General features: G+C 44.7%; 1 protein-coding gene across 2 annotated transcripts in view; it reads right to left on the bottom strand.

The window, feature by feature from the left end:
* The window catches only part of sema3bl (sema domain, immunoglobulin domain (Ig), short basic domain, secreted, (semaphorin) 3bl), a 189,683-nt gene that overhangs the window by 25,882 nt on the left and 136,974 nt on the right, over nucleotides 1–26,827 (bottom strand). For both annotated transcript variants that reach the window (XM_060835364.1, XM_060835363.1), the window contains exons 6-10: nucleotides 22,930–23,046; nucleotides 20,602–20,744; nucleotides 10,442–10,556; nucleotides 9,995–10,064; nucleotides 5,308–5,452 (exon numbers count right to left, since the gene is read on the bottom strand). In XM_060835364.1, the coding sequence (XP_060691347.1) occupies nucleotides 5,308–5,452; nucleotides 9,995–10,064; nucleotides 10,442–10,556; nucleotides 20,602–20,744; nucleotides 22,930–23,046 (590 nt within the window). The remainder of the gene's footprint in view (nucleotides 1–5,307; nucleotides 5,453–9,994; nucleotides 10,065–10,441; nucleotides 10,557–20,601; nucleotides 20,745–22,929; nucleotides 23,047–26,827) is intronic.

Raw genomic sequence — 26,827 nt, 5'->3', positions numbered from 1 at the left:
TTTATCTGCTTAAGTCTCCAGCCGATCTGTATCCTGTTGTATACTCTGGCAGTCCTCCTCACTATCCACAGCTCCCACAGTCTTTGTGTCATTTGCAAACATACTAATCAGCCCATCCACATTCTCCTCCAAATCATTTAGATATATTTACAAACCACAGGGGTCCCAGCACTGAACCCCTAGGAACACCACTGGTTAGAGATCTCCAATCAGAAAAACCTATTTCCACCACTACTATTTTTGTTAATTGTAGGAAAATTTATTGCTGGTATTTGTCTTAACCAAAGTCATGGTTTGTACCTGCATTTTATGCAGTAGAATACAATTACATCAAATCCAAAGGCAAGACATTCCTTTATGCTAGCATGGCTTTTGACAAGTTGAGAGCTATAAGCTCAAATTGAGTTAGTACACTTGTAAATGGTGGAGGCAGGTGGCTCAGTGGTTAGCACTGCTGCCTCACAGCACCAGGGACCCTTGTTTGATTCCAGCATTGGGTGACTGTCTATTTGGAGTTTACACGCTCTCCCTGTGACTGTGTGGGTTTCCTCCCACAGTCTGAAGATGTGGTAAAATGTCCAGGGATGTGCAGACTAGGTGGGTTAGTCCCGGGGAATGCAGGGTTATGTGGATGGGTGGGTCTGGGTAGGATGCTCTTCAGAAGGTCAGTGCAGACCTGATGGGCCTGTTTCCACACTGTAGGGATTCTATGATAATAGAAGCGGCAAGGACAGACCACTATAAATACCGGAAGAAACATCAAAGAAGCGCTTCGCAGGAGGCTTCAAAGCACTGATGATGTCGCCTAGCCAGGGGACGAAACGTTTGCAACAAAAACTTCCAGCTCGGCGAACAGAACCACAACAAGCACCCGAGCTACAAATCTTCGCACAAACCTTGAATTCTATGATAAACTTGTGACTATCAAGTCAGCAGTAGAAACCAAGATCCTTGGCCAGAATTAAAACACAATTGTCTGTTAAAAACTTCAGATTAACAACCTCTCCCAATTTGGATCTAATATATCTCCTTTCCAATTATCTCTATTTAAGGGCATTTAGATGGTCATTGGATAGGCGTATGGACGTATATGGAATAGTGTAGGTTAGATGGGCCTCAGACTGGTTTCACAGGTCAATGCAACATCGAGGGCCGAAGGGCCTGTACTGCGCTGTAATGTTATATATTCTATATTCTATATTTTACACTTTCAAACTTTATGGTTTTTTAAACTTAATACATTGCCTTTAATAAAAATACTCTAGGAGAAAGTGAGGACTCCAGAAGCTGGAGATCAGAACTGAAAATGTGTTGCTGGAAAAGCACAGCAGGTCAGGCAGCATCCAAGGAGGAGGAGAATTGACGTTTCGGGCATGAGCCCTTCTTCAGGATCTCCGTCACCATGGTCTTCAGGTTTCCTGAAGAAGGGCTCATGCCTGATAAGTCGACTCTCCTGCTCCTTGGATGCTGCCTGACCTGCTGCACTTTAATAAAAATACGACTACCATCGATTAACATTAAGTTTTTCAATTTACAGCCAGAAGGCTATTTACTAGGCTATGTACAGTTGTCAAAATATTAGTGGAAAGGTTTTATTGCTAAATCTGACCAATGACTATCACATGGAAAACTCAGTTTGGCTTAAAAAAAGACTGAGTCCTTACTGAAAATACAATCCCCCTGCCATTTCTAACCATCACATCTGCAGTCCATCATAGATGCCATGACAAACAATTAGTAGAAAGAACATCCTTGAGTAGCATAGCAATGATTGCTTTATTTCATACATATTGTGACAAAATCTCAGCCCTTCTGGCTATCTGTCCATCACTGGTCTCTTGAGAAAGGGTGGCATGGTGGCTCAGTGGCTAGCACTGCTGCCTCACACCACCAGGATCCCAGGTTCAATTCCAGCCTCAGACTGTGTGCGTGGGGTTTGCACATTCTCCCCGTGTCTGTGCAGGTTTCCTCCCACAGTCATAAAGATGTGCAGGCCAGGTGAATTGCCCATAGGTTAGGTGCTTCATTCAGGAAGAAATGGGTCTAGATTGGTTACTCTTCGGAGGGTTGGCATGGACTTGTTGAGCTGAAGGGCCTGTTTCCACACTGTAGGGAAATCTAATAAAATTTTAAAAATCTAATAAAATTAGAGTGATGCAGCCCAAAGACAAGATGGACAGGCAGTGGGAGAACACAGCAAGCCAGGCAGCGTCAGGAGGTGGAGAAGTTGATGTTTCGGTGTAATCCTTCTTCAGGACTGGCAGCAAGTTATGTTGAGGCAATCAGGCTTTGAAACTGAGCCATTCCTGTACACTTCCTGGCAGGCAATATCATGAACACTGCCAAATGCTGGAACTACAGGACAGAGGAGCAGGCCACTTGACCATTGGGGTTCTGAGGAAGGGTCATTCGACCTGAAACATTAACTCTGATTTCTCTCCAAAGGTGCTACCAGATCTGCTGAGGTTCTCCAGTAATTCCTGTTTATGTTTTGACCCTTCATGTCTCCCTTGCATTTGATGAGAAAATGAGAAAATTTGATTTTGGTCTCAAAACCACCATTGGGGAGTCCATCCCCAATACCACCTGAAGTCAGAAATTTGTCTAACACTGCCTCCAATAAGTTCAATGACCCTGCACCCACAACCCCAGCTTGGTTCTGAGGAAGGGGCTAAGAGAGAGAAACAAAATGTCCTCATGGAAAATGGTGTTTCAGTGGTTAGCACTACTGCTTCACAGCGCGAGGGACCCAGTTTGATTCCAGCTTCGGGTAACTGCCCATGTGGAGTTTGCACATTCTCCCTATATCCATGTGGGTTTCCTCCCACAGACCGAAGGTGTGCAGGCTAGGTGGATTGGCCATGGAAAATGCAGAGATATAAAGATGGTGGGATGCTCTTTGAAGCGTCGGTGTGGACTTGATGGGCTGAACGGCCTGCTTCCACACTGTAGGGATTCTATGATTCATCTCAGTTTTAAAAGGGAGACCTCTAATTTTAAACAAAAATAGAAATTGCTGGAAAAGCTCAGCAGGTCTAGCATTATCTGCCGAGAGAAACCAGTGTTAATGTTTCAGATCCAGTGACCTTTCTCCAGCACTTTTGGTTCTGTTTTCTAGCATCTGCAGTTCTCTTGGTTTCTTGTCTCTTAATTTGAACCTGGGTAAACATCATTTCAGCACTCACCTTGTCAAGTCCCCTTCAGGATCTTATATGTTTCAGTAAAGTCACCTTTCATCCTTGTAAACTCTAATGGGGTATAGGCTCAATCTTTCTTTGTAATATAAAACCTTCATTCCAGGAATGGGTTGACGCAAGTCTCCTCTCAACTGGTTCTAATGCAATTATATTTTTTTCAAATAAAGTGACCAAAATTGTACAGAGTGCTCCACCAAGAGGCATGTCAAGCTGTAATAAAACTATATTCCATTTCCCTTGCAAATTGATGTCAACAATCCCTTTGTGTCCATACTTACTTGCTGCACATTAACATTTTGTGCATCATAAACTCGGACCTCTGTATGACTGGGTTCTGCGATGTCTTTGTTGATTCGAATAGTGTTCTATTTTTCTACTGTTCACCCTCAGAATGGACAAATCCATGTTTTTCGATGTTAAACTCCATCTGGCACGTTTTCACTTCAGCTATCTGTTTTCCTTTGTACTCTTTTCACCCCTTCTTGACAACTGACTTGCTTGCTTATTTTGGGCTCGTTGGAAAATTAAGCAACCGTACATTTGGTTTCTTAGTCTGTAGCACTGATTAGAGATTGTAAATAATTGAGGTCCCGGCACTGAACCCCTTGGGACTTCACAATTACAGTTTGTCAACCGGAAAATTAGCATTTGCCCCAGCTCTCTATTCATTAATTTAGATTCCGTACAGTGTGGAAACAGCCCCTTCGCACAACCCATCCACACTGACCCTCTGAAGAGTAACCCACCCAGACTCATTTCCCCCTGACTAATGCACCTAACACTATGGGCAATTTAGCATGGCCAATTCACCTGACCTGCACATCTTTGGACCGTAGAAGGAAACTGGAGCACCCGGAGGAAACCCACGCAGCCAGGAGGAGAAAGTGCAAACTCCACACAAACAGTCACCTGAGGCTGGAATCAAACCTGGGATCCTGGTGCTGTGAGGCAGCAGTGCTAATCGCTGAGCCACCGTGCCACCCCTAAGTAGTTATTCCTTTATCTATGCTAATGTTTAGGTGGAAAACTCACATTTTTCACCTTCACACTGAACATGCGATTTTATCAAGTTGTGATGGCTATATCCTGAAGATTATTGATTGATCCTGTCACATTGCACTTTACTTGGTCTGGAATGACTTAGTCCCTGGTTGTCACCAGAATGTACTGCTCAATGAAACTTGGCCATATATATTTTATGAACTTAGTTTTTCAAGTCACCTTTGTCAACCTGACTTGTCCAATTTACATGTCGATTCATGTCACCCCTGATTATTGTGGTACCTTTCTCACCCCAATTACTCCTTCCTGTGGAATCTGTCCCTGTGTTAGCCTGAGCTTGCCAACTGAGTTGCCTGGATGGGTGTAGCCCCAACAACACTCAAGAAGCTTGGCACCATCCAGGTCAAAGCAGCCCGCTTGATTGGCACTACATCCACAGGCATCCACTCCCTCCACCACCAACGCTCAGTAGCAGCAGTGTACACAATCTACAAGATGCACTGCAGAAAATCACCAAAGATCCTTAGACAGCATCTTCCAAATCCACGAACAATTCCATCTAGGAGGACAAAGGAAGCAGATATATGGGAACACCACTACCTGCAAGTTCCCCTCCAAGCCACTCACCATCCTGACTTGGAAATATATCACTGTTCCTTCACTGTCACTGCATCAAAATCCTGGAATTCCCTCTTTAATGGCATTGTGGGTTAATCCGCTGTAAGTAGACTGCAGCGGTTCAGGAAGGTATCTCAACCCCACCTTCTCAAGGGCAACTAGGGATGGACAATAAACACTGGCCAGCCAGCAACACCCCGACATCCCACAAATGAATACATTTTTAAAAAAGTAAAACATTATAACAAGTCTTCCCACATGGCCTAAGAATAGTGAGAGCATGTTAGCAGCCTCCAAAGGGCATGTGCAGAGATAAAAAGCTAAAATAAATTAAATAGTTTCACTACTGAAATAAAATACAAAAACTTCGAGTGAAACAACAGAACTAAAGGTTCATTTCCTGGTTTCTCCCTGTAGCACTCTTTTAAATCAAACTATTTGGAGAGAAGAGAACAGCATTTAATGATGGTTCCCAAGGTTGAATACTCACAGATCCAGGTCTTGGATAAGGTACCTTGCCCTCATAAGCAGTCCACTGATAGTCAGGTCCTTCCTTGTGAGCATACGGTCCATTGAACACCTCTCGTATATCAGCCATATGATAGACACAAACAGCATAACCTTGGAATACATTGCTGAAATAATATTCACAATATTTTTTAAAAATGAAATACCAAAATAAAATCCCTTTATGTCAGTATTTCAAATTAGAACCAAACTTTACACTGTGTCTCAAAACTCTGCTCCTCAAACCATCTACGGCTAACATTCCCACTGTCGTTTACCCCCACTTTTAACATTTGATCATATGTAGTATGTATGGCCATCCAGTCAACATGAAACTGGACAGAGGCTGTAAACTCAAACCCCACCAGCATAATCAGTAGAACTGAAGTCTAAATGCAGCAATTTGTAGCCTACAAATGGGAAAAAAAGACTGTGAAAGTTGCCTGTTGTAAGAAAATCCAATGGGAACACTAACGTTCTGCAGTGTTGGACCTGTCATCCCAACTTAGTCTGAGCTCTATGTGAGTTCAGTCCCACCAGCAGATGTTTGACATTTCTTGCTTTCGGGAAGTGATGGTCTGGTGGCATTCTCACTGGACTGTTCATCCAGAGACTCAGCTCATGTTCTGGGGACCTGGATTTGAATCCCATTATAGCAGATAGTTGAATTTGAATTCAATAAAAATCTGGAATTAAGAGTCTAATGGTGACCACAAATTCATTGCCAATTGTCAGGGGGAAACCCCATCTGGTTCACTAATGTCTTTTAGGGAAGGAAACTGTCATCCTTACCTGGTCAGGCCTACGTGTGACTCCAGACCCACAGTAATGTGGTTGACTCTTAACTGCCCTCTGGGCAATTAGGGATGGGCAATAAATACTGGCCTAGCCAGTGACGCCCTCATCCCATGAGCGAATAAAAATGAAAAATAATCAATGCGAGATAGGGAATAAGTGCTACATTGTCAGCGTCGTAATCCTAAAGCAAGTTTCAAAGAAAAAAATCTTATACCCATTTAATATTATCCCATTTAAGCCATATCTACATCTAATTATTATTAACTGCGTTAAGATAAGACAGGATTTCCAATAATTCTTCATCACGTCAGCCTCGACAGTGAATGATGGAAAGCTGACACAGTCCGGTCTGATCCCATTCCCATCCAACAGCAGGAGTCACTGAACTGTGGCTGCTTTTCCTCTCCCTTGTCCAGGGACGTTGAGTTTAATTGCACAGCTCTATCATATGTTTACCTGTTATCAGATCCAGCTAACCCAGGCACAGTCCCACCGCTCTGTCAAACTACCTTCATTGCTATTTATTTTCATAGAACCTCAAGGAACTGCAGAGCAAACTGCGGCTGAATCGAAAGTAATCCGATATTCATAAGCCATTGGGCCTGTGTTCTCACAGTTTATATTTTTTGAAACTGTAAAGTAAATTTGTAAATCTAATACTCCGTTCCAATTATACGTAAGAGGACAAAGCAGCCCGCTTGAATGGTACCCCATCAATCATGTTCGGTATTCACTCCCTCCATCATTGGTCCACAGGGGCGGCAGTGTAGACTATTTATAAGTCACACTGCGGGAACGCACCAAGACATTTAAGCATTAACTTATCCTGTAGACTCTACCACTTGGAAGCAAAAGGGAAGCAAATACACAGGAACACCACCTCCTGCAAATTCCCCTCCAAGTCACACACCATCCTGATTTGGAACAGAATCACTGTTCCTTCATTGATACTGTGGAACGTCCTGTGTAACAGCACTATGGGCATCCCTACACATTACAGGACTGTAGTTGTTCAAGAAAGCAACTCACTACCATCTTTCTCCAGGGTACTTAGGGACCGGAACCAAATGTTGGCCTAGCCAGTAATGCTTACGTACAATGAATACGCTTTGAAAAGTATAGAAGTCTTGAATTGACTGCTTAAAGCAACTAATGCTAGAGATCACAGTGGGTCAGACAGCATCCATGGAGACAGAGGAAGCTAACATTTTGAGTCTAGTTGACTTTTTATCAGAGCCAGCTAAACTGGAAACATTAGCTTGCTCTGTCTCCATGGACGCTGACCGACTGTGATCTCCAGTGTTTATTGTTTTCAGCATCTGCAGGAATTTGCTTCCTGAATTGACTGTGGGTGTTTTTTTGTGGATGCCCAGTTAATGGTTCATGGCTTTCTCTAGACCCTTCTGTTGTATATTTTATACCTCAGATCTGTGTAGTGGTGACACTACAATTATTGAACCCCTAAGGTGTGGAAATAGGCCATTTGGCCCAACAAGTCCACACCGACCCTCCAAAGAGTAGCCCACCCAAACCCATTCCCCTACCTTATGTCTACTCCTGACTAAGGCACCTAACTTACACATCGTTATGAAACATGAGCAATTCTTCTAACCTGCACATCCTTGAATTGTGGGAGGAAACCAGAGCACCCGGAGGAAAGCCACACACTAAACAGGGAGAAGGTGCAAACTCCACACAGGTGGCATGGGGCCGTACGGTGGCTCAGTGGTTAGCACTGCTGCCTCACAGCACCAGATCCTAGGTTCAATTCCAGCCTTGGGAGACTGTCTGTGTGGAGTTTGCACATTCTCCCCCTGTCTGCGTGGGTTTCCTCTGAGTGCTCCGGTTTCCTCCCACAGTCCAAAAAAAGATGTGCAGGCCAGGTGAATTAGCCAGGCTAAATTGCCCATAGTGATAGGTACATTCATCAGAGGGAAGTGAGTCAAGGTGGGTTACTCTTCGGAGGGTCGGTGTGGACTGGCTGGGCCGAAGGGCCTGCTCCCATACTGTAGGGAATCTAATCTAATCTACTCAGACAGTCGCCCGAGGCAGGAATCGAACCCAGGTCCCGTAATGCAGCAGCGCTAACCACTGAGCCATAGTGCCACCCTGAGAGGTGTGCAGTAGATTTTGGTTCACAGTGCTTTAAAATGTCTACAGCTTGCTTCTGGCCCTTCCTTTCAGCTCTTTCTATGACTCCGTTTACTTTGTTTTTGAGTTCCCATCAAGGGGTTTAACCGGTCACAGGCAGTGAGCTGATTTACATAACCCAGCACACAACAAATGAACACTGCACCCTCTGCAGTGGATGCATTGGGTTGTTGCTTATGTTAACTGGTTGGTCATGACACTGGAAATGTCACATACTAATGCAGTTCATATACCTGGCATGTTACTGGAAGAAAGTGAGGACTGCAGATGCTTGAGATCAGAGGCAAGAGTGTGATGCTGGAAAAGCACAGCAGGTCAGGCAGCATCCGAGGGACATGAGATTTGACGTTTCTGGGAACATGATCCACTGGTGTACTCTGCACCTGTTTTATCTCCAAACAATAGGTTTCTCGCCAGTTTCTATCCCTAGGTGTCCCTGTTCTATAACTTAATCCCACAACCAATCAGCTTAAGAGAGAAATGCAGTAATTTAATGCGCCACATCATACATGTTATAACAGGAGATACCAAACCCTTTGCTTGTTCTTTATTTTCCTGTGTTTCTTGCCTCTTAGAAACCTGGCCACCGAATACCAACTTCAAAGAATCTGGAGGTTTAATCTATGAGTCTAACTGGTCAGATTAAAACACAAGAAGCTGAAAATGTGTTGCTGGAAAAGCGCAGCAGGTCAGGCAGCATCCAAGGAACAGGAAATTTGACGTTTCGGGCATAAGCCCTTCTTCAGGAAAAAGGCTTATGCCCGAAATGTCGAATTTCCTGTTCCTTGGATGCTGCCTGACCAGCTGCGCTTTTCCAGCAACACATTTTCAGCTCTGATCTCCAGCATCTGCATACCTCACTTTCTCCTTAAAACACAAGAAGACTCACTGAGCATGTAGTGTCCAACTTATGTGCTGAACGTGGCCTATTGGGTAGCTGTTAAAGCCTAGGGCCAAGTCTGCATCGATCATATTCCAAACTACCATTCCTAGACAGTACAGTGAGAAAGTTACTGCCTTTCAGATAAGGTTTTAAATCAAAGTCCTCAATACCCCTTTTCTAATGGACATAGAATCGTAGAATCCCTACACTGTGGAAGGAAGCCATTCAGCCCATCAAGTCCACACCGACTCAGGGCACCCGGAGGAAACCCACGCAGGCATGGAGAGAATGTGCAAACTCCACACAGATGGTCACCTGAGACAGGAATCGAACCTGGGTCCCTGACACTATGAGGCAGTTGGGTTAACCACTTCGCCACCGTACCACCTCACCTCTTTTTAAAAGGATGTGGGCATCACCGGCTGGGCCAACATTTATTTCCCGTGAATTGAGTGGCTTGCTAGGCCATTTCGGAGGGTACTGAAGAGTCAGCTACATTGCTGTGGGTCTGGAGTCACATGTAGGCCAGACTGAGTATGGCAGTTTCCTTCTCTAAAGGACATCAGTTGAATAAGATGAGTTTTCCTGACAATCAATGATAATTTTGCCATGCTCATCATTACTAGCTGTGTATTCCACCAAGCTCCATGGTGGATTTGAACCCAGTACATTAGTGTGAGCTCTAGGTTTTAATTCAGTGACATTGTCCTAAATCACTTTTTTTTCCGAACATCCAGAGACTGTGAATGGGAGAGATAAGTACAAGCTGAATAAACTCCCACTGCATCTCAACATCCATACACTGTCTTAGTAAAGACTAAATGAAAAGGTTTCTTACCTTATTGTGCTAAATAGAGCATAAATTTCAGGATTCTTCTCATCTTTCGTTCTCAGTAGAAACACATCCTCTGTAACACAGGTGAGGTGAAATTATACAGAATCCCCAAAACAAACCATTCTTATTTTGAAGGAAGCTTTTTTTTGGCAGTTAGAATTTGATGTCTATTCTCTGTATTGAGTTTGAATGTGCACTTCACAAAAACAGAGAATTAACAGCATGCCTTGGCACTAGCCCCAGGGCAAATGTTTTCTTCTCCTAGTGAAAGAGTAAGTGTATCCTAAGGGAACACATCTGGGATTTCCCTGGTTAGGAGTAAAGAAAGTTTTGTTTTGCCATTGGCTTTGCTGGAGCTGCCCAGTGTTGACAAATCGTTCATGGATCCCCTCATTGCTTATGTTCCTCAACTTAACAATGACAACTGCAGTAAAATAATCTCCTACTTACCAAGCTCATCAAAGTACGTGTCTATTCCATCAGGTCCCGGGACAGAACATATCAGCCTGGCTTTGACAAATGTGCTCCATTTGTTTACTAGTGCCCTTTGACCTCCTGCGTCATTCTGAAACATACCATTGTAAACACCTCATTAATTATGTTGCATAATTTTCTGGGATCATTAACTCCCTAAATAAAGGCTTCTTCCACTCAGCTAGACAGCTGACATTCTAATTCCTATAAACATTTCAAGGAAAGGTCGAAATCTGCATTGAGATCAAATCTTAAAAGGATATTTTATCACAGCTCTGTCTTCCACTTCTCTGTTTCAGTTGGATCTGCATGGCAAACTGGTATCTGTATTTAGATAGGGCACACTAAATCACTAAAACCTGCTGAAACTATAGCCCTGATAACGAAAACTTGTACATGGTCTTGAAGATTTCAAGTGAAGGGTCTGTGGCTATTTCCCTTGACAGCGTGTTCCATTGTGCGAGTGAGACTCCATTGGGTCGAAGGATTGTTGATGCACTGTCTAGTAACAACTGGCTTTTGTACCTTGTGCAGATGGCTGTCTTGTGTCTTACCTGAATCAACGTGTCAAAATAGCAACCTTTCTTTATTGCTTGTCTAAATTTAGTTAAGAACAATTGAAAAGCATTCAAGAGTACCTAGGATTAGAAAAAGGCCAAAAAGTGCATTTTATTTGAGATAATGAGCTTGTATTTTCCTGTACTATTCCGTAATCCCTTCACCACTATCAGGTACTAATCTATATTTATCAGAACCACAGTTTGGAGGACTTACTGCTGGAACAATGTTGACCTAGTAACTAAATCATTGTATCAAAATTATACTCACATGCATATGAATGACCTTGGCTTGCGATACAGGGGAAAATTTTTAAATTTGCACATTACACAAATCATCGAAATATATGTAAACAGAGCAGCATAAGACCTAGGAGCAGCAGCAGGCCATTCAGTCCCATGAGCCTGTGCGGTTATTCAAAACAATCATGGCTGATCTCAACTCAGCCTCAACCCCACTTTCCTGCCCAATCTCCATTACCTTTCAACCCGTGGAATGCAGCAGTTCAAGAATGCAGTTCCTCACCACGTTCTCAACAGCAAAGACGCATGAGCAACTAATGCTGGTCATTTGAGCAACACCTGCATCGTGTGAGAGAACTAAAGAACCCTCAGGTTTTCCTGTTAAAATTCAGTAGGTTAACTGCCCCACATGCTGAATGGGATCTTGGTGCTTGTTGGCAGGCAATAAAAATGAGAAATTAAACTGTTCCCTGGGAGTTTGATTCTGCAGTGATATTGCAGCAAGCATGACATCCAAGCCAGGTACACCCTCATGCCTTGACTGAGCTCATTTGCCTCTTACAAAGCTGTGGAATTGAACCACTCACCAGCATTACACTGCCTATCTGTTCCATAATCCTGCTCTTTCCCAAACAGTTTAGCTTGTTGATTTAAATGTGAGCATTTCAAACACAGAACCATCTGTGTGATTGATGAGGAAAGGGTTATCAACACCAGTCTTCTAAAGGTTATCAGTTCACTCTCCCCAGTAAGGTTATCAGACATGATAATCAATGATTATGGCTAATGATGGATGTCACTAATGTGAAATCCACATACAAAACACAAAGGCATGGATACTACCAGTTATGGAACCAACGTGGATCAGTGGAGGTTTTGATCTTGAGACACAGTGGACAGTAGGGTCATGATTCCATTGCAAGCTAGCTGATGACACTGGAGTATAGAATTCCTAACAGTGTGGAAACAGGCCATTTGGCATATCACGTCCACACCAACCATCTGAAGAGCATGCCACTCCCTCTACTCTATCCCTGTAACCCTGCATTTTCCCATTATTAATCCCCCTAGCCTACACATCCCTGGACATTATGGAGCAATTTAGCATGGCCAATCCACTTACCCTGCACTTCTTTGAGCTCTAGGAGGAAACCAGAGCTCCTGGAGGAAGCCCACACAGATAAAGGAGAACATGCAAATCTCAGAGAGACAATCACCCTGAGGGTGAAATCGAATCTGGGTCCCTGCTGCTGCGAGGCAGCAGTGCTAACCACTGAGCCAGATGATAGAGTAGCATTGAAAGAAGGCCATTCGGACCAAGACCTTTTGGAACAGAAAGCCACCTAGTCTCACCCTTTCCCCAGAGCCCCGCACCATTTTTTCTTTTAAGAATTTATCCAGTCCCTCAAAGTTCCGATTGAATCTATCCACGGCCTCTGCTCTCGGCTGACAGGTTAAAATTCCATGAAGACAGAGGTGCTAAATGTAAATTTGGTTAATAAAATAAGAATGTAAAGCTGATCTCACTAATAGTAGCCATGACAATTATCGCCAAATCATAGAAACTGATCAAGTTCACTAATGTCCTTTACAGAAGGAAATCTATTGTCCGTACCTGGTCTGACCTACACAACACTCCAGACCCATCGTAATGTGGTTGTCTCTCAACCACTCTCTGAAATGATCAAACAAGTCTTTAGTCCAAATGCAATGAGTGACTGGCAACCAATACTGGCCTTGTCAGTGATGAATTAAATTAAATTAAATGGATGAATTAAAATCTGCTCCAACCATCCTTTCAGGCAAAGCATCCAGATTGTAATTGTTGTACAAATAACGATTTTCTCATTCCCCCCCAGCTTCTTTGGTAATGATCTTTCATTGGTCAGGGCACTGCGTACAGGAGAAAGTGAGGACTGCAGATGTTGGAGATCAGAGCTGAAAATGTGTTACTGGAAAGTCAGGATGTCATGTGACCGTGTTAGGCTGCACTTAGAGGAAGGATGTGGAACCTTTGCAGAGGGTGCAGAAGAGGTTTTCCAGGATACTGCCTGGATTAGAGGATATGAGATGTGAGGAGAGGCTAGAAAAACTCGGATTGTTTTCTATGGAGTGGTGGAGGCTGAAGGGAGACTTGATTGTTTATAAAATTGTGAGATGCATGAACAGGGTTGACGGTCTGAATTTTTTCCCAGAGTTGAAATGTCTAATACTAAAGGGCATTTAAGGTGAAAGGGGGAAAGTTCAAAGGAGATGTGAAGGGACAAGTTTTTTACACAGAGAGTGGTAGGAGTCTGGAATGCATTGCCAAAGGTGGTGGTGGAGGCAGATACTATAGGAGCGATAAGGGAACTTTGAGGTAAGTGCATGGATATGCAAAGAATAGAGGGACATGGACCAAGGACAGGCAGCAGGGATAACTTTAATTTGGTGTCATGTTCGGCATAACATCATGGGCCAAAGGGCCTGTTCCTGTGCTCTACTGTTCCATGTTCTATCTTAAATCTGTGTTTTCTCATTTCCAATTCTCCTCTCCACAGAAGCAGGTTTTTCCCCTCTTTGTTCTATTGAAACCCTTCCTAATTTTGAACACCATCACTCAATCTCCCTTCACCTTCCCTGATCCAAAAGAGAACAATCCCAGCTTCCCTCGTTTTACTACATCTCTTCAGAATTATTTCTTGCTCATGAAGAGGGATCACTCTTGTGGGTGGCACGGTGGCACAGTGGTTAGCACTGCTACCTCACAGCGCCAGAGACCTGGGTTCAATTCCTGCCTCAGGTGACTGTCTGTTGGAGTTTGCACATTCTCCCCGTGTCTGCGTGGGTTTCCTCCGGGTGCTCCAGTTTCCTTCCAAAGATGTGCAGCTTAGGTGAATTGGCCATGGTAAATTGCCCACAGTGTTAGGTAAAGGGGTAAATGTATGGGTAGGTTGTGCTTCAGTGGGTCGGTGTGGACTTGTTGGGCCGAAGGGCCTGTTTCTACACTATAAGTAATCTAATCACTCTATTCTTTCAGTCCCTCATCTCACTATAATTCCAAAGTGTTGTCGTGACTCCTGTCTGTTTGACAGACCGAGGGAATGGGCTAACTCTTTTCTCCATTGTGGGGTGAGTAGAGACACCTAGCACCACAGCATGCGACTAGACTAACAAAAGCAGAAATTGCTGGAAAAGCTCATTAGAAATGGCAGCATCTGTGGAGAGAAATCAGAGTTAACCTCTTGGGTTCAGTGACCCTTCCTCAGAACTGATGGCAGTTAGGAAGAAGTTATTTTATGTGCAGAAGATATGCTGGGAGAGAGGATAAATGATAGGTGGAGATAGAGCCCAAAGAGACAGAAGAACAGTTGGACAAAGGAGTGGATGACAATCAGCCTAGGAGAATGAATGGGGAAAATTAGTCGCTGACAATGGGTAATGTGTAGATTAGATTAGTTACAGTGTGGAAACAGGCCCTTTGGTCCAACAAGTCCACACCGACCTGCCGAAGCGCAACCCACCCATTCCCCTACATTTACCCCTTTACCTAACACTACGGACAATTTAGCTTGACCAATTCACCTAACCTGCACATCTTTAGACTGTGGGAGGAAACCGGAGCACCCGGAGGAAACCCACGCTGACACGGGGAGAACGTGCAAACTCCACACAGTCAGTCGCCTGAGTCGGGAATTGAACCCAGGTCTCTGGCGCTGTGAGGCAGCAGTGCTAACCACTGTGCCACCGTGCCACACAGACCATGCGATAGCAAGGCCTGGTATGTGGGGGTTGGGGTAAGAACATGGGAGAAGGTGCTTCGAGCCCTAACCTTTTTGAACTAGATATTGAGTTAGAAGACTGTAGAGTTCCCAAGCAGAAAATGAGGTGCTGTTCTTTTAGCTTGTGCTGAGCTTCACTGGAACACTGCAGCAAGCCTGAGGCAGGGATGTTGGCCAGGGAACAGGGTGGGGTGTTGAAGTGGGAGGCAACTGAAGGCTCAGGGTCAGTTTTGCGGACAGAAAGGAGATGTTCTACAAAGTGGTCACCCAGTCTAAGCTTTGTTTCCCCGAAGTAGGGGAGACCAAATGACCAGAGTGTTTTGCTCACCAAGGAAGCTCTGATTAAGTTGAGAAAAAGATGTAACAACTCATGTCTATCAAGGGACAGAAGTCTTCCCTCTCTCTCTCCGTCCCTGTCCTCCTCCATCAGCTTGATGAAGCCCAAGCTTATTTCTCACGCTGTGGCTGTCAATCTCCACAGGTCAGAGGATGAACAGGCAGGATAATCAAAGCAACGTCGCACCATTTTGTAGCATTCTTAGTCCCAGGAATGAGAAAAGAATTTAATAAAACCTATCACAAGGATAGCTTAGGACCCATCTATTAAAAAAAACTTGATACACCTTCTGCAAATCCAAAAAGTAAGTCTTAAAGGAAAGTTCCAGAACTGACTCAACTGCACTATCCTCCTTGAAGTGAAAAACGTGCTCATTTTTAAAAAAAACATTCATTGAGAACTCGTTTCGGGACTCCACCATTATGGTCTTCCTGAAAAATCCCAATAAAAAACTCGCCCCGTTAAAAAAAAGTGTTAAAAAAAAACATGATCTGAAAGAAAAACATTAAAAATAAAGCAACTGCTGTCAAAATCATAAAAGGCTTCCTGGCGCCTATTAAACAATTTCCTGGGCTCGAAACTTCAACTCACACATTTGGGTTTTACTGTCTGTCACACTCTGGGAAACACATTTCCAGCTATGACAACATTCGCTGGGATCTTCAATCCCAAATCCCCGGCAAGATGAAATGAATACGTATCAGGCAAACATCTGGTCGACAGCCATGGAAGAGGTGGCTCCGAGGGGAGGGGGAAGTAGATGTTGTTGGGGTATGGAGGTGGGTAAAGGTGAAGGGAGAGATCACCTCTGCTTGCTGTCCCCCAAGTGGCACTTCAGGCTAAATCCAGCAGTCTTTTATTTGAAAGCAGAGTTAGACTATAATCCAACACGACTGTTCAGGCAGACTGATGGATCTTACTGCATTGTACACTCTCCAACAGGCATTTACCTGGCTCCTAACAACTGAAACATACTGCGAGACCCAAAATCATAGTAATCATAGAATCGCTACAATGTGGAAAAAGGCCATTTGGCCCAACAAGTCCACACCGACCCTCCGAAGAGCATCCCGCCCAGACCCATTCCCCTACCCTATGTTTCCCCTGACTAATGCACCTAACCTACACATCCATGAACATTATGGGCAATTTTAGCATGGCTAATTCACCTAATCTGCACATCCTTCAACTGTGGTAAACCAGAGCACCCAGAGGAAACCCACACAGATACAGGGTGAATGTACAAACTTCACATAGACAGTCACCTGAGGTGGAAATCAAACCCAGGTCCCTGGCGCTGTGAGGCAGCAGTGCTAACCACTGAGCCATCGTGCTGCTCTATATGGTGAGACCTGGGGTTCCATCAGCTGGAACAAGAGGAGAAATCGCTGGAGAAACTCAGCACGTCTGGCAGCATCTGTAGACAGAGAAAGCAGAGTTAGCATTTTGGGTCCAGTGACCCTTCTTCAGAACAGATGGTAGCTCGAAAAAGGTGCTGAAGAAAGAGTGGTGTGAGTGGGGGAGGGGTAAACAATAGGTGGAGATGGAGACCACGGACAGAGAAGAACACAGTTGGACAGACAAAGGAGTGGGTAAAGGTTGGCCCGGGAGAATGAATAGCTACTAATGGGGATTCTTATTGGCTGATGATGGACTGCTTGTGATGACAGCAAGATGGAGGAACTGAGGGAATGGAAGCAAGTGTGAGGATGTATAGTCAAGGTATTCAGTGGGTTTGTAGTACCTGTACTTCACTCAATCTAACCTACTGCATTCGCTGTCCACAATGTGGTCCCTTCCACATTGCAGAAATTAAGCGTAGACTGGGGGACTGTTTTGCAGAACACCACCTACGTTCTGTCCGCAACCCTGAACTTCCTGTTGCCTGCCACTTTAACACAGCACCCTGTCCCTCGGCCAACATCTCTGTCTCAGGCCTGCTGCAATGCTCCAGTGAAACTCAGTGCAAGCCAGAAGAACAGCACTCATCTTTTGGGAATTCTCCAGTCTTCAAGACTCAATGTAGAGTTCAATAACTTTAGGGTTTGAACACCACCTTCCAAGTCCCAGGTTCAATTCCAGCCTTGGGGAACTGTCTGTGTGGAATTTACACATTCTCCCTGTGTCTGCATGGGTTTCCTCCAGGTACTCTGGTTTCCTCCCACTGTCCAAAAATGTGCAGGTCAGGTGAATTGGCCATGCTAAATTGCCCGTACTGTTAGGTGCATTAGTCAGAGGGAAATGGGTCTGAGTGGATTACTCTTCAGAGGGTCAGTGTGGACTTGTTGGGTCGAAGGGCATGTTTCTACACTGTATGGAATCTAATCTGGAATTCTCTGTACAGTTCTGGTTACCATATTCTTTTGGGCAGCACGGTGGCACAGTGGTTAGCACTGCTGCCTCACAGCACCAGAGACCCGGGTTCAAATCCTGCCTCATACAACTGTCTATGTGGAGTTTGCACATTCTCCCTGTGTCTGCGTGGGTTTCCTCTGGGTGCTCTGGTTTCCTCCCATAGTCCAAAGATGTGCAGGTTAGGTGAATTGGCCATGCTAAATTACCCATAGTGTTAGGTGAAGGGGTAAACGTAGGGGAATGGGTCTGGGTGGGTTGCTTTTCGGAGGGTCAGTGTGGACTTGGTGGGCCAAGGGGCCTGTTTCCACACTGTAAGTAATCACACCACCACACACCAGGCCTTGTCATCACATGGGCCACTGTCAGCCACTAACAGTCCCCATTAGCAGTTATTGATTCTCCCAGGCTGACCTTTACCTATTCCTTTGTCTGCCTGAAAGTTGATCTCTCTCTGTCTCATTGGGCACCATCACTACCTATTGTTTACTTAGTCCCCTCCCTCCCCACCCTCATCTTCGGCATATATACCAACCATTTCCCAGTGACAAACAGTTCTGAAGAAGGGTCATTGGACCCGAAATGTTAACTCTGATTTCTCTCCACAGATACTGCTAGACCTGCTGAGCTTTTCCAGCAATTTTCGTGTCTGATTTCCAGCATCTGCAGTTGTTTTGTTTTTGTTCAGTGTTCCATTAGTTGGGTCTGGGTGGGCTGCTCTTCAGTGTGGGTCAGCGTGGACTCGATGGGCCAAACGACCTCCTTCCTCAGTATAGGGGATTCTATAAATGTGCTATTGAAATGCAGGCAGCTGTTGTTTTAACCCTCTTCATTTCCATTGACATTCTAAAAAATCCCCGAGTTTCAATAAAGAGCGAATAGTCACGGAGTCATAGAGATGTACAGCACAGAAACATCGTACATGCCGACCAGATATCCCAACCCAATCTAGTCCCACCTGCCAGCACCCGGCCCATATCCCTCCAAACCCTTCCTATTCATATACCCATCCAGGTGCCTTTTAAATGTTGCAATTGTCCCAACTCCACCACTCCCTCTGGCAGCTCATTCCATACACAAACCACCATCTGGGTGAAAACGTTGCCCCTTAGGTCTCTTTTATATCTTTCCGCTCTCACCCTAAACCTATGCCCTCTAGTTCTGGACTCCCCCACCCCAAGGAAAAGACCTTGTCTATTTACACTATCCATGCCCCTCATGATTTTGTAAACCTCTATAAGGTCACCCCTCAGCCTCCAACACTCCAAGGAAAATAGCCCCAGCCTGTTCAGCCTCTCCATATAGTTCAAATCCTCCAACCCTGGGAACTACAGACCGGTGAGCCTGACGTCAGTGATGGGCAAGTTGTTGGAGGGAATCCTGAGGGACAGGATGTACATGTATTTGGAAAGGCAAGGACTCATTCGGGATAGTCAACATGGCTTTGTGCGTGGTAAAACATGTTTAACAAATTTGATTGAGTTTTTTGAAGAAGTAACAAAGAAGATTGATGAGGGCAGAGCAGTAGATGTGATCTATATGGACTTCAGCAAGGCGTTCGACAAGGTTCCCCATGGGAGACTGATTAGCAAGGATGGATCTCATGGAATACAGGGAGAACTAGCCATTTGGATACAGATCTGGCTCAGAGATAGAAGACAGAGGGTGGTGGTGGAGGGTTGTTTTCAGACTGGAGGCCTGTGACCAGTGGAATGCCACAAGGATTGGTGCTGGCCCTCTACCTTTTGTCATTTACATAAATGATTTGGATGTGAGCATAAGAGGTACAGTTAGTAAGTTTGCAGATGACACCAAAATTGGAGGTGTAATGGACAGCAAAGAGGGTTACCTCAGATTACAACATGATCTGGACTGGATGGGCCAATGGGCTGAGAAGTGGCAGATGGAGTTTAATTCAGATAAATGCAAGGTGCTGCATTTTGAGAAAGCAAATCTACGCGGGACTTACACACTTAATGGTAAGGTCCAGGGAGTGTTACTGAACAAAGAGACCTTGAAGTGCAGGTTCATAGCTCCTTGAAAGTGGAGTAGCAAGTAGATAGGATCATGAAGAAGGCATTTGGTATGCTTTCCTTTATTGGTCAGAGTATTGAATACAGGAGTTGGGAGGTCATGTTGCGGCTGTACAGGGCATTGGTTAGGCCACTGTTGGAATATTGCGTGCAATTCTGGTCTCATTCCTATCGGAAAGATGTTGTGAAACTTGAAAGGGTTCAGAAAAGATTTACAAGGACGTTGCCAGGGTTGGAGGATGTGAGCTACAGGGAGAGGCTGGACAGGCTGGGGCTGTTTTCCCTGGAGCGTCGGAGGCTAAGGGGTGACCTTATAGAGGTTTACAAAACTATGAGGGGCATGGATAGGTTAAATAGACAAAGTCTTTTCCCTGGGGTCGGGGAGTCCAGAACTAGAAGGCATAGGGTTACGGTGAGAGGGGAAAGATATAAAAAAGACCTATGGGGCAACTTTTTCACCCAGAGGGTGGTACGTGTATGGAATGAGCTGCCAGAGGATGTGGTGGAGGCTGGTACAATTGCAGCATTTAAGAGGCATTTGGATGGGTATTTGAACAGGAAGGGTTTGGAGGGATATGGGCCAAGTGCTGGCAGGTGGGACTAGATTAGGTTAGGATATCTGGTCGGCTTGGACGGGTTGGACCGAAGGGTCTGTTTCCATGCTGTACATCCCTATGACTCCGTGACATCCTTGATAATCTTTGCTGAACCCTTGTAAATCTGATCTTAAAAGGCGTAGGAGCCCAAATAGACCACACAGGTTCTCAAGCCATTCGGTCAAGTCAGGGCTGTTCATCTTCGTCTACCCTGTTTTGCCACCAGATCCCCATAATCCTCTGAATCTCCAACTCACTGCACAAATGCGTCCGATGCGGCTGTAGATTGCTCGGACTTTGCCCTCTGACTCCATGGCCTTCTCCGTGAAGAAAAAGTAAACCTTGTCGTTGTCACGATCCACGTTGTCTGGAATGAGGTGAGCGGCCACGAACTTGGGGTCTGCAGGAAGAGGAGGAATACCCTGAGATGGTGCCAGGGGTTTAGGGATGTTAGGAAGGACCCTTCCACATAGCGAGTGGTAATGATCAGTACCCACTGCCTATGAGGCTGGTGGAAGCTGAGGTGATGCATTCAAAGGGAATTGGATGGGCACTTGAGGGGAATAAATTTGCAGAACATTCCTCATGTGTTTATCCAGGTTCTCCTTCAAGGCAGCCAATTTGTTCACCTTGATTATTCCATGGGGCAGCAAGCTGTACATTCCAACCACTCTATATGTAACACAATAAATTACTCAATGTATAACAAACCCTCTAAATAACATATTTTGCTCATATTGTTGAAAAAAATACATATTTTCAAAGATTTTCAACTTGTACGCATCAGGACAAATGCAAGAATGTCAAATTTCAAAGAGTGCAACAATTTATACCACATTCAAACGAAGAGCTGATTATTTGTGTGATGAGGCTGTCACTTCAAAATGGTTTGTCCTTGGTTTTTTTGAAGAGAGGTTGTAAAGGCAGAGGTGCTAGTTTAACGATGGAAGGGGAGTGGCCAGTTCTCCCAGTTCAGGTTTTCTCTGGTTTGTTTTAGCTGGAGCAGTCACAAGATGTGAGTGCCCAGGGGTGTTGCAAGCCTCAGTAAAGAATTCCTCTGGCCTTTTTCTGAAATCTCTCTCTAAATGTTGTTCCCTCCTGTCTGTAAGAATCTGTGTTTGAATTTACCTTTTTGCCAAGGGGTGTGTTTATGGGATGTTACTATATTGAAACAGTTAGTTAGTTAAGTTGCTGTATTGGGTTGGTTAAGTTTTCCAAGAGTTAAGTGATTCTAAAATCTGGTTTCTTTTGTTTGTTGTTTCAACTGTAGTGTTTAAATAAATTCTGTGTGGCGTAAAGCTGAGTGGTTTGACCAGCTGCATCACACCTGGAAAACCTATTTCACATCTGCCTTTAAGATAAGAAAATGTTAGGGTCTAGGCTACCTTCTTAAAATATTTTATGGGGTGGGGGTGGGTTCTGCCCGGGTGCATAACAGTTGCAAGTTGAATCTGATTGGTTTGAAACATTTCTATGAGCATGCTATATTCTATGTTGTCCCCAATGCTTTCATTTAATTCAAAAAAAAGCCTGGAAATGTACTTTTTTCCCTGCAAAATATGATTTTTTTATTCACTCACAAGATGTGGGCATCGCTGACCAGGCAGCATTTATTGCCCATCCCTATATCCCAGAGGACAGTCAAGAGTCACCTACATTGCTGTGGGTCCAGAGTCACATGTAGGCCAGACCAGGTAAGGACATTAATGAACCAAATGGATTTTGCCAACAATTGGGAAAGGGTTCATGGTTGAACCTGGGTTCTCAGAGCCTCTGGATTAACAGCCCATTGATAATAAGACCAAACCATTGGCTCCCATAACATTCCTGAGCATTAATATATCCAGATTCTACCAAACATTAAATGAGTGACATTACGAGCCCAACTGATAATCTTAAATTGGTTGTTGTGCAATTCTAGGCACACTTGTGATTGTTCAGCAAGTGCCATTCAATCGCGGAATCACATCTAACATTGTTTTTTTTAGATTAGATTACTTACAGTGTGGAAACAGGCCCTTCGGCCCAACAAGTCCACACCGACCCGCCGAAGCGCAACCCACCCATACCCCTACATTTACCCCTTACCTAACACTACGGGCAATTTAGCATGGCCAATTCACCTGACCCGCACATCTTTGGACTGTGGGAGGAAACCGGAGCACCCGGAGGAAACCCACACAGACACGGGGAGAACGTGCAAACTCCACACAGTCAGTCGCCTGAGGCGGGAATTGAACCCAGGTCCCTGGCGCTGTGAGGCAGCAGTGCTAACCACTGTGCCACCGTGCCGCCCTCAATTGTTATGTTATGTTGAGAGCTTCTCAAATATGGATGGGTTAAGTACAGTCAGTACTCTTCCTATTGTCAACAGCCAAAGTGATGAGCTGTTGACACTAAATACCATACAGCATCTTATGGAAATGTTTCAACCAATCAGCATCCTTTTTGGATGCGGTATAAATTGAAGCTCTGTTTGAAATTTGACGTTCTTGTATTTGTCCTGATGAGTGCAAGGTGAAACGTTCTGAAAACATGCACTTGACTTATTGTTGAAATGGCCACTGATGATCGTCACTGTTTACCTTGTAACATGCGCTGGTCGAGTTCCGTCCTCATGGCTGAGCGAGATCCCAGGCTGCGGAATATGACAGGGTCCCTCCCTAAGAAATCGGCTGTCAGTCCAGAGTACAGCTCCTCACCTGTGACATGGAGACGCGTATAGAGTCAAAAAATGTGACTGTGTTCCTCTAGACCCGACTGCGTGGCAGACGGACCTTCCTAGCTACTGCCCAATCCCTCTCAATGCAAGCCACTATTGTCCAGTTACATATCATATTGTAGCTTTCCTTTGTATCCTCACTCCTGCATTTGCTGGACTCCATGGACTCCTATTTTTAAAAAAAATGGCATTAAAAATTCTCACGAAATAACTGCAGATGCTGGAAATCAGAAACAAACAGAAATTGCTGGAACAGCTCAGCGGGTCTGGCAGCATATGGGGAGAGAACGTTAATTTTAATTTCTCTCCTCAGATGCTGTCAGACCTGCTGAGCTTTTCCAGCAATTTCTGTTTTGTTTGTAAAAATGTCTTATCCTTGTTTCCAAATCCTTCATTGCCTCTCCCTCTCTCTGCAGTGTATCCCAACTCTACAACTATCCAAGATTTCCGCACTCCTTTAACTCTTGCTCACCCATGGTTTTAAATGACAATCTTACCTTTACCTGTCGAGACCTTAAGCTCTGAAATTCCCTCCCAGATCTCTCTGTTTCCCTCTGTTCCTCCACACAGTCTACTTAGTGTCATAGTCATACAGTCATAGAGATGTACAGCACAGAAACAGACCCTTCGGTCCAACCCATCCATGCCGACCAGATATCCTAACCTAATCTAGACCCATTTGCCAGCACTTGGCCCATATCCCTCTAAACCCTTCCTGTTCATACACCATTCCAGAAACCTTTTCATCATTAATGAGAAACTGCAACGATACCCATTTATGTGCTCAGTGTCAAACCTTGTTCAATCTTGCCTGTGTGCAGCCATATAAATGCAAATTGTTGTTACTATATAGTACTCAGGTATTGGCTGAGTGAGCTCAGGGAAACAATATGATGAAGATGAATGGATCAGGGGCTTGAATATCCAACTTTCCAATGTCTTCCTTCTTTCAATTTGACTTAACGAAGGTATTAACTTGTGGAATGTGCTCATCATAAGTCAGTGGGTGGTGGAACCATTTTCCAAACAAACATTTTCCCATTCCTCATGGACGAGTTGGACCAAAGGGTCTGTTTCTGTGCTGTATGACTCGATGGGTCTGTTAGGAGAAATTGACGACTGCAGATGTTGGAGATCAGAACCAAAAAGTGTGGTGCTGGAAAAACGCAACAGGTCAGGCAGCATCCGAGGAGCAGGAGAGTCGACATTTTGAGGATAAGTTCTTCATCGGGAAGCTCTTCACCACTTCATCATCTTCAGTCCCGATGAAGACCTGATGCTCAAAATGTCGACTCCCCTGCTCCTCGGATGCTGCCTGACCGGCTGTGCTTTTCCAGCACCACACTTTTTGTCTATGACTCTATTGTCAGAAAATATGATGGCCCCCTTCAAACCTGCTCTCAGTTCAGTAATCTCAGACATAATGAACGCTCCTTTTGGGTGGTATGGTAGCTCAGTGGTTAGGGCTGCTGCCTCCTGCCGCCAGGGAATTGGGTTCAATTCCATCCTCGGGTGACTGTCTGTGTGAAGTTTGCACATTTTCCCTGTGTCTGCGTTGATTTCATCCCACAGACCAAAGACATGCAGGTTAGGTGGATTGGTTGAGCTAAATAGTGCCCAAGGACGTGAATTAGCCAGGAATGCAGGGTTAGGGTCAGTGTGGACTCAAAGGGGCAAATGGCCTGCTTTCAATCTGTATGATCTCCATTTGTTAATCAGTAAAGCACAGGGTTAAGTTGCAATCCTATCACATGGGGGAGATGATGACCTAGTGATATTATCACAGATTATTAATTCAGAAACTCAGGGTAATGTTCTGGGGACTCGGGCTCCCAGAAATAGGAGTTAAATGATGATCATCTGCACTGACCTTTCGAAGTGCATCTCATCCAGACCCTGTCCCCTGCTCGCCCCCACCCCTGTAACCCTGCTAATCTACCTGCCTGCATATCCAGGGGTGGACACAGTGGATAAGTGGTTAGCACTGCTGCCTCATAGTGCCAAGGTCATGGGTTCAATTCCTTGGGCGATTGTCTGTGGGGTTTGCATATTCTCCCAGTGTTAGCATGGGTTTCCTCCCACAGTCCAAAGATGCGTAGGCTATTGTAGGTGGGCCATGGGGAATGTAGGGTTACAGATTTGGGAGTGGGACTGGGTGGACTGCTCTTTGGCTGGTCAATGTGGACTCAATGAGCCAAATGGCCTGCTTCCACACTGCTGGGAGTCAATGATTCTCTGGACATCACTGCGCAATTTAGCATGGCCAATCCACCTAACCTGCACGTCTTTGGACAGCAGTGTGATTGACTCTCAAGTGCCCCTCTGGGTGGTAAGGGACGGGGAATAAATGTTGGCCTAGCCAGAGAATTAATGTTTTAAAACTGCACTGCGAGAAAAACTAATTTCATATCACAAACGGGTAAGTTCAGTGCTGCAGATCTGTGGGTTGGGAAGATTTGAGAGTGAAGACTCGTCTGCATAAGTTACTGGAGTGACAAAACCTCCCACTGACTCCGCTGAACCCTGTTCATTTGGTCACGCACTTTCTGCCCCTCAACTAGAAAGGTCTCACCTATTGTGAATCTCAATTACTTCAGAATTCCAGGCCAAGGGAATGGAAGCATCGGGAGGAATGGTGCTTCCCATAAGGAACGTCACGGGCTTTGAGACAACCAAGGGTTTTAGCTGGATGGAGGGATCATCAGGGGGGTGAACGGTCAAGGGGAGAGCAGGGTGGAGTCAAATCCATGTCAGGCCTGAGTGAGAGAAGCGTGATGAGGTCCCACTGCAATCGTTGGGAATGCAGTAGCATTAGGGCAGGTTGCTGTTTCCTCACATTGTCACACTATTTTGTTATTCAGAAATACAGCACTAATGAGGCATGACTGTACTTACTTGTATCTGGGGTCACCATGTTGCTAACAGAGACACATGGAATGTATTAGCTTGCTGCTAATAATATGGTGATATACTGCACTCCTCCAGGGCAACATGGAACTGAAGGGAAAAGGTGTTTCCGACTTCAGTGACAGATTGTTTGGGCCATTTTTTTTTAGTTCATTTAGGGCCGTATTAGATACAATGGTTTGACTTTTAGGAACAGCCATTAAACTGGCACGGTCTCTCTGTTCAACTATTAAAACCATCTTAATATCTCCCTGGTGCAGGTCTTTCGAAGAGTGATTCATTGACAGGATTAAAACTGAGGACTGCTTGTCAAACCATGAGCTAGGAAGAGACAGATTGGCACAAGAGCGTTGCTGATCTTAGGTAGGATGACATGTAACTCAGGGGATTATATGAGATGAACAGCATACTCTCAAAAAAGAACTGCTGAAGAGGAAATATTGGGATTCCTTTAAAAGGGAATTCTGATTATTGGAGCCTCTTTGAAAAAGTACACTTAGCAGATTACTGAAGAGAGACTTCGCTGAAGATAAGAACAGAAATTGCTTGAGAAACTGTAGGTTTGGCAGAGAGAGAAACAGTGTTAACATTTTAAGTCTGATGTGACTCTTCTTCAGAACTGAAAAGGGCTGGAAAATGGTTGCATTTATCCTGTTGGTCGGCCAGTCCTAATCAATGTTAAGACCTAATCAATGGTAACGTTAGCATGTTAATAGTCAGGGATTCAGTGAGAATAATGCTCTTCAATGTTAAAGGGAGATGATGGGATTCTCTCTTGCTCGAGACAGTTATGCCCGCTAATGTAGCTATGATCTGAACCTGCAACCTGACCAATTTTCAGGACCTGAAAAGCA

Source organism: Hemiscyllium ocellatum, chromosome 14, assembly GCF_020745735.1.
Source record: "Hemiscyllium ocellatum isolate sHemOce1 chromosome 14, sHemOce1.pat.X.cur, whole genome shotgun sequence".
Taxonomy (NCBI): Eukaryota; Metazoa; Chordata; class Chondrichthyes; order Orectolobiformes; family Hemiscylliidae; genus Hemiscyllium; species Hemiscyllium ocellatum.
The sequence above is the reverse complement of the archived record's forward strand: the minus strand, read 5'-3'. Positions and strand labels throughout refer to the sequence as shown.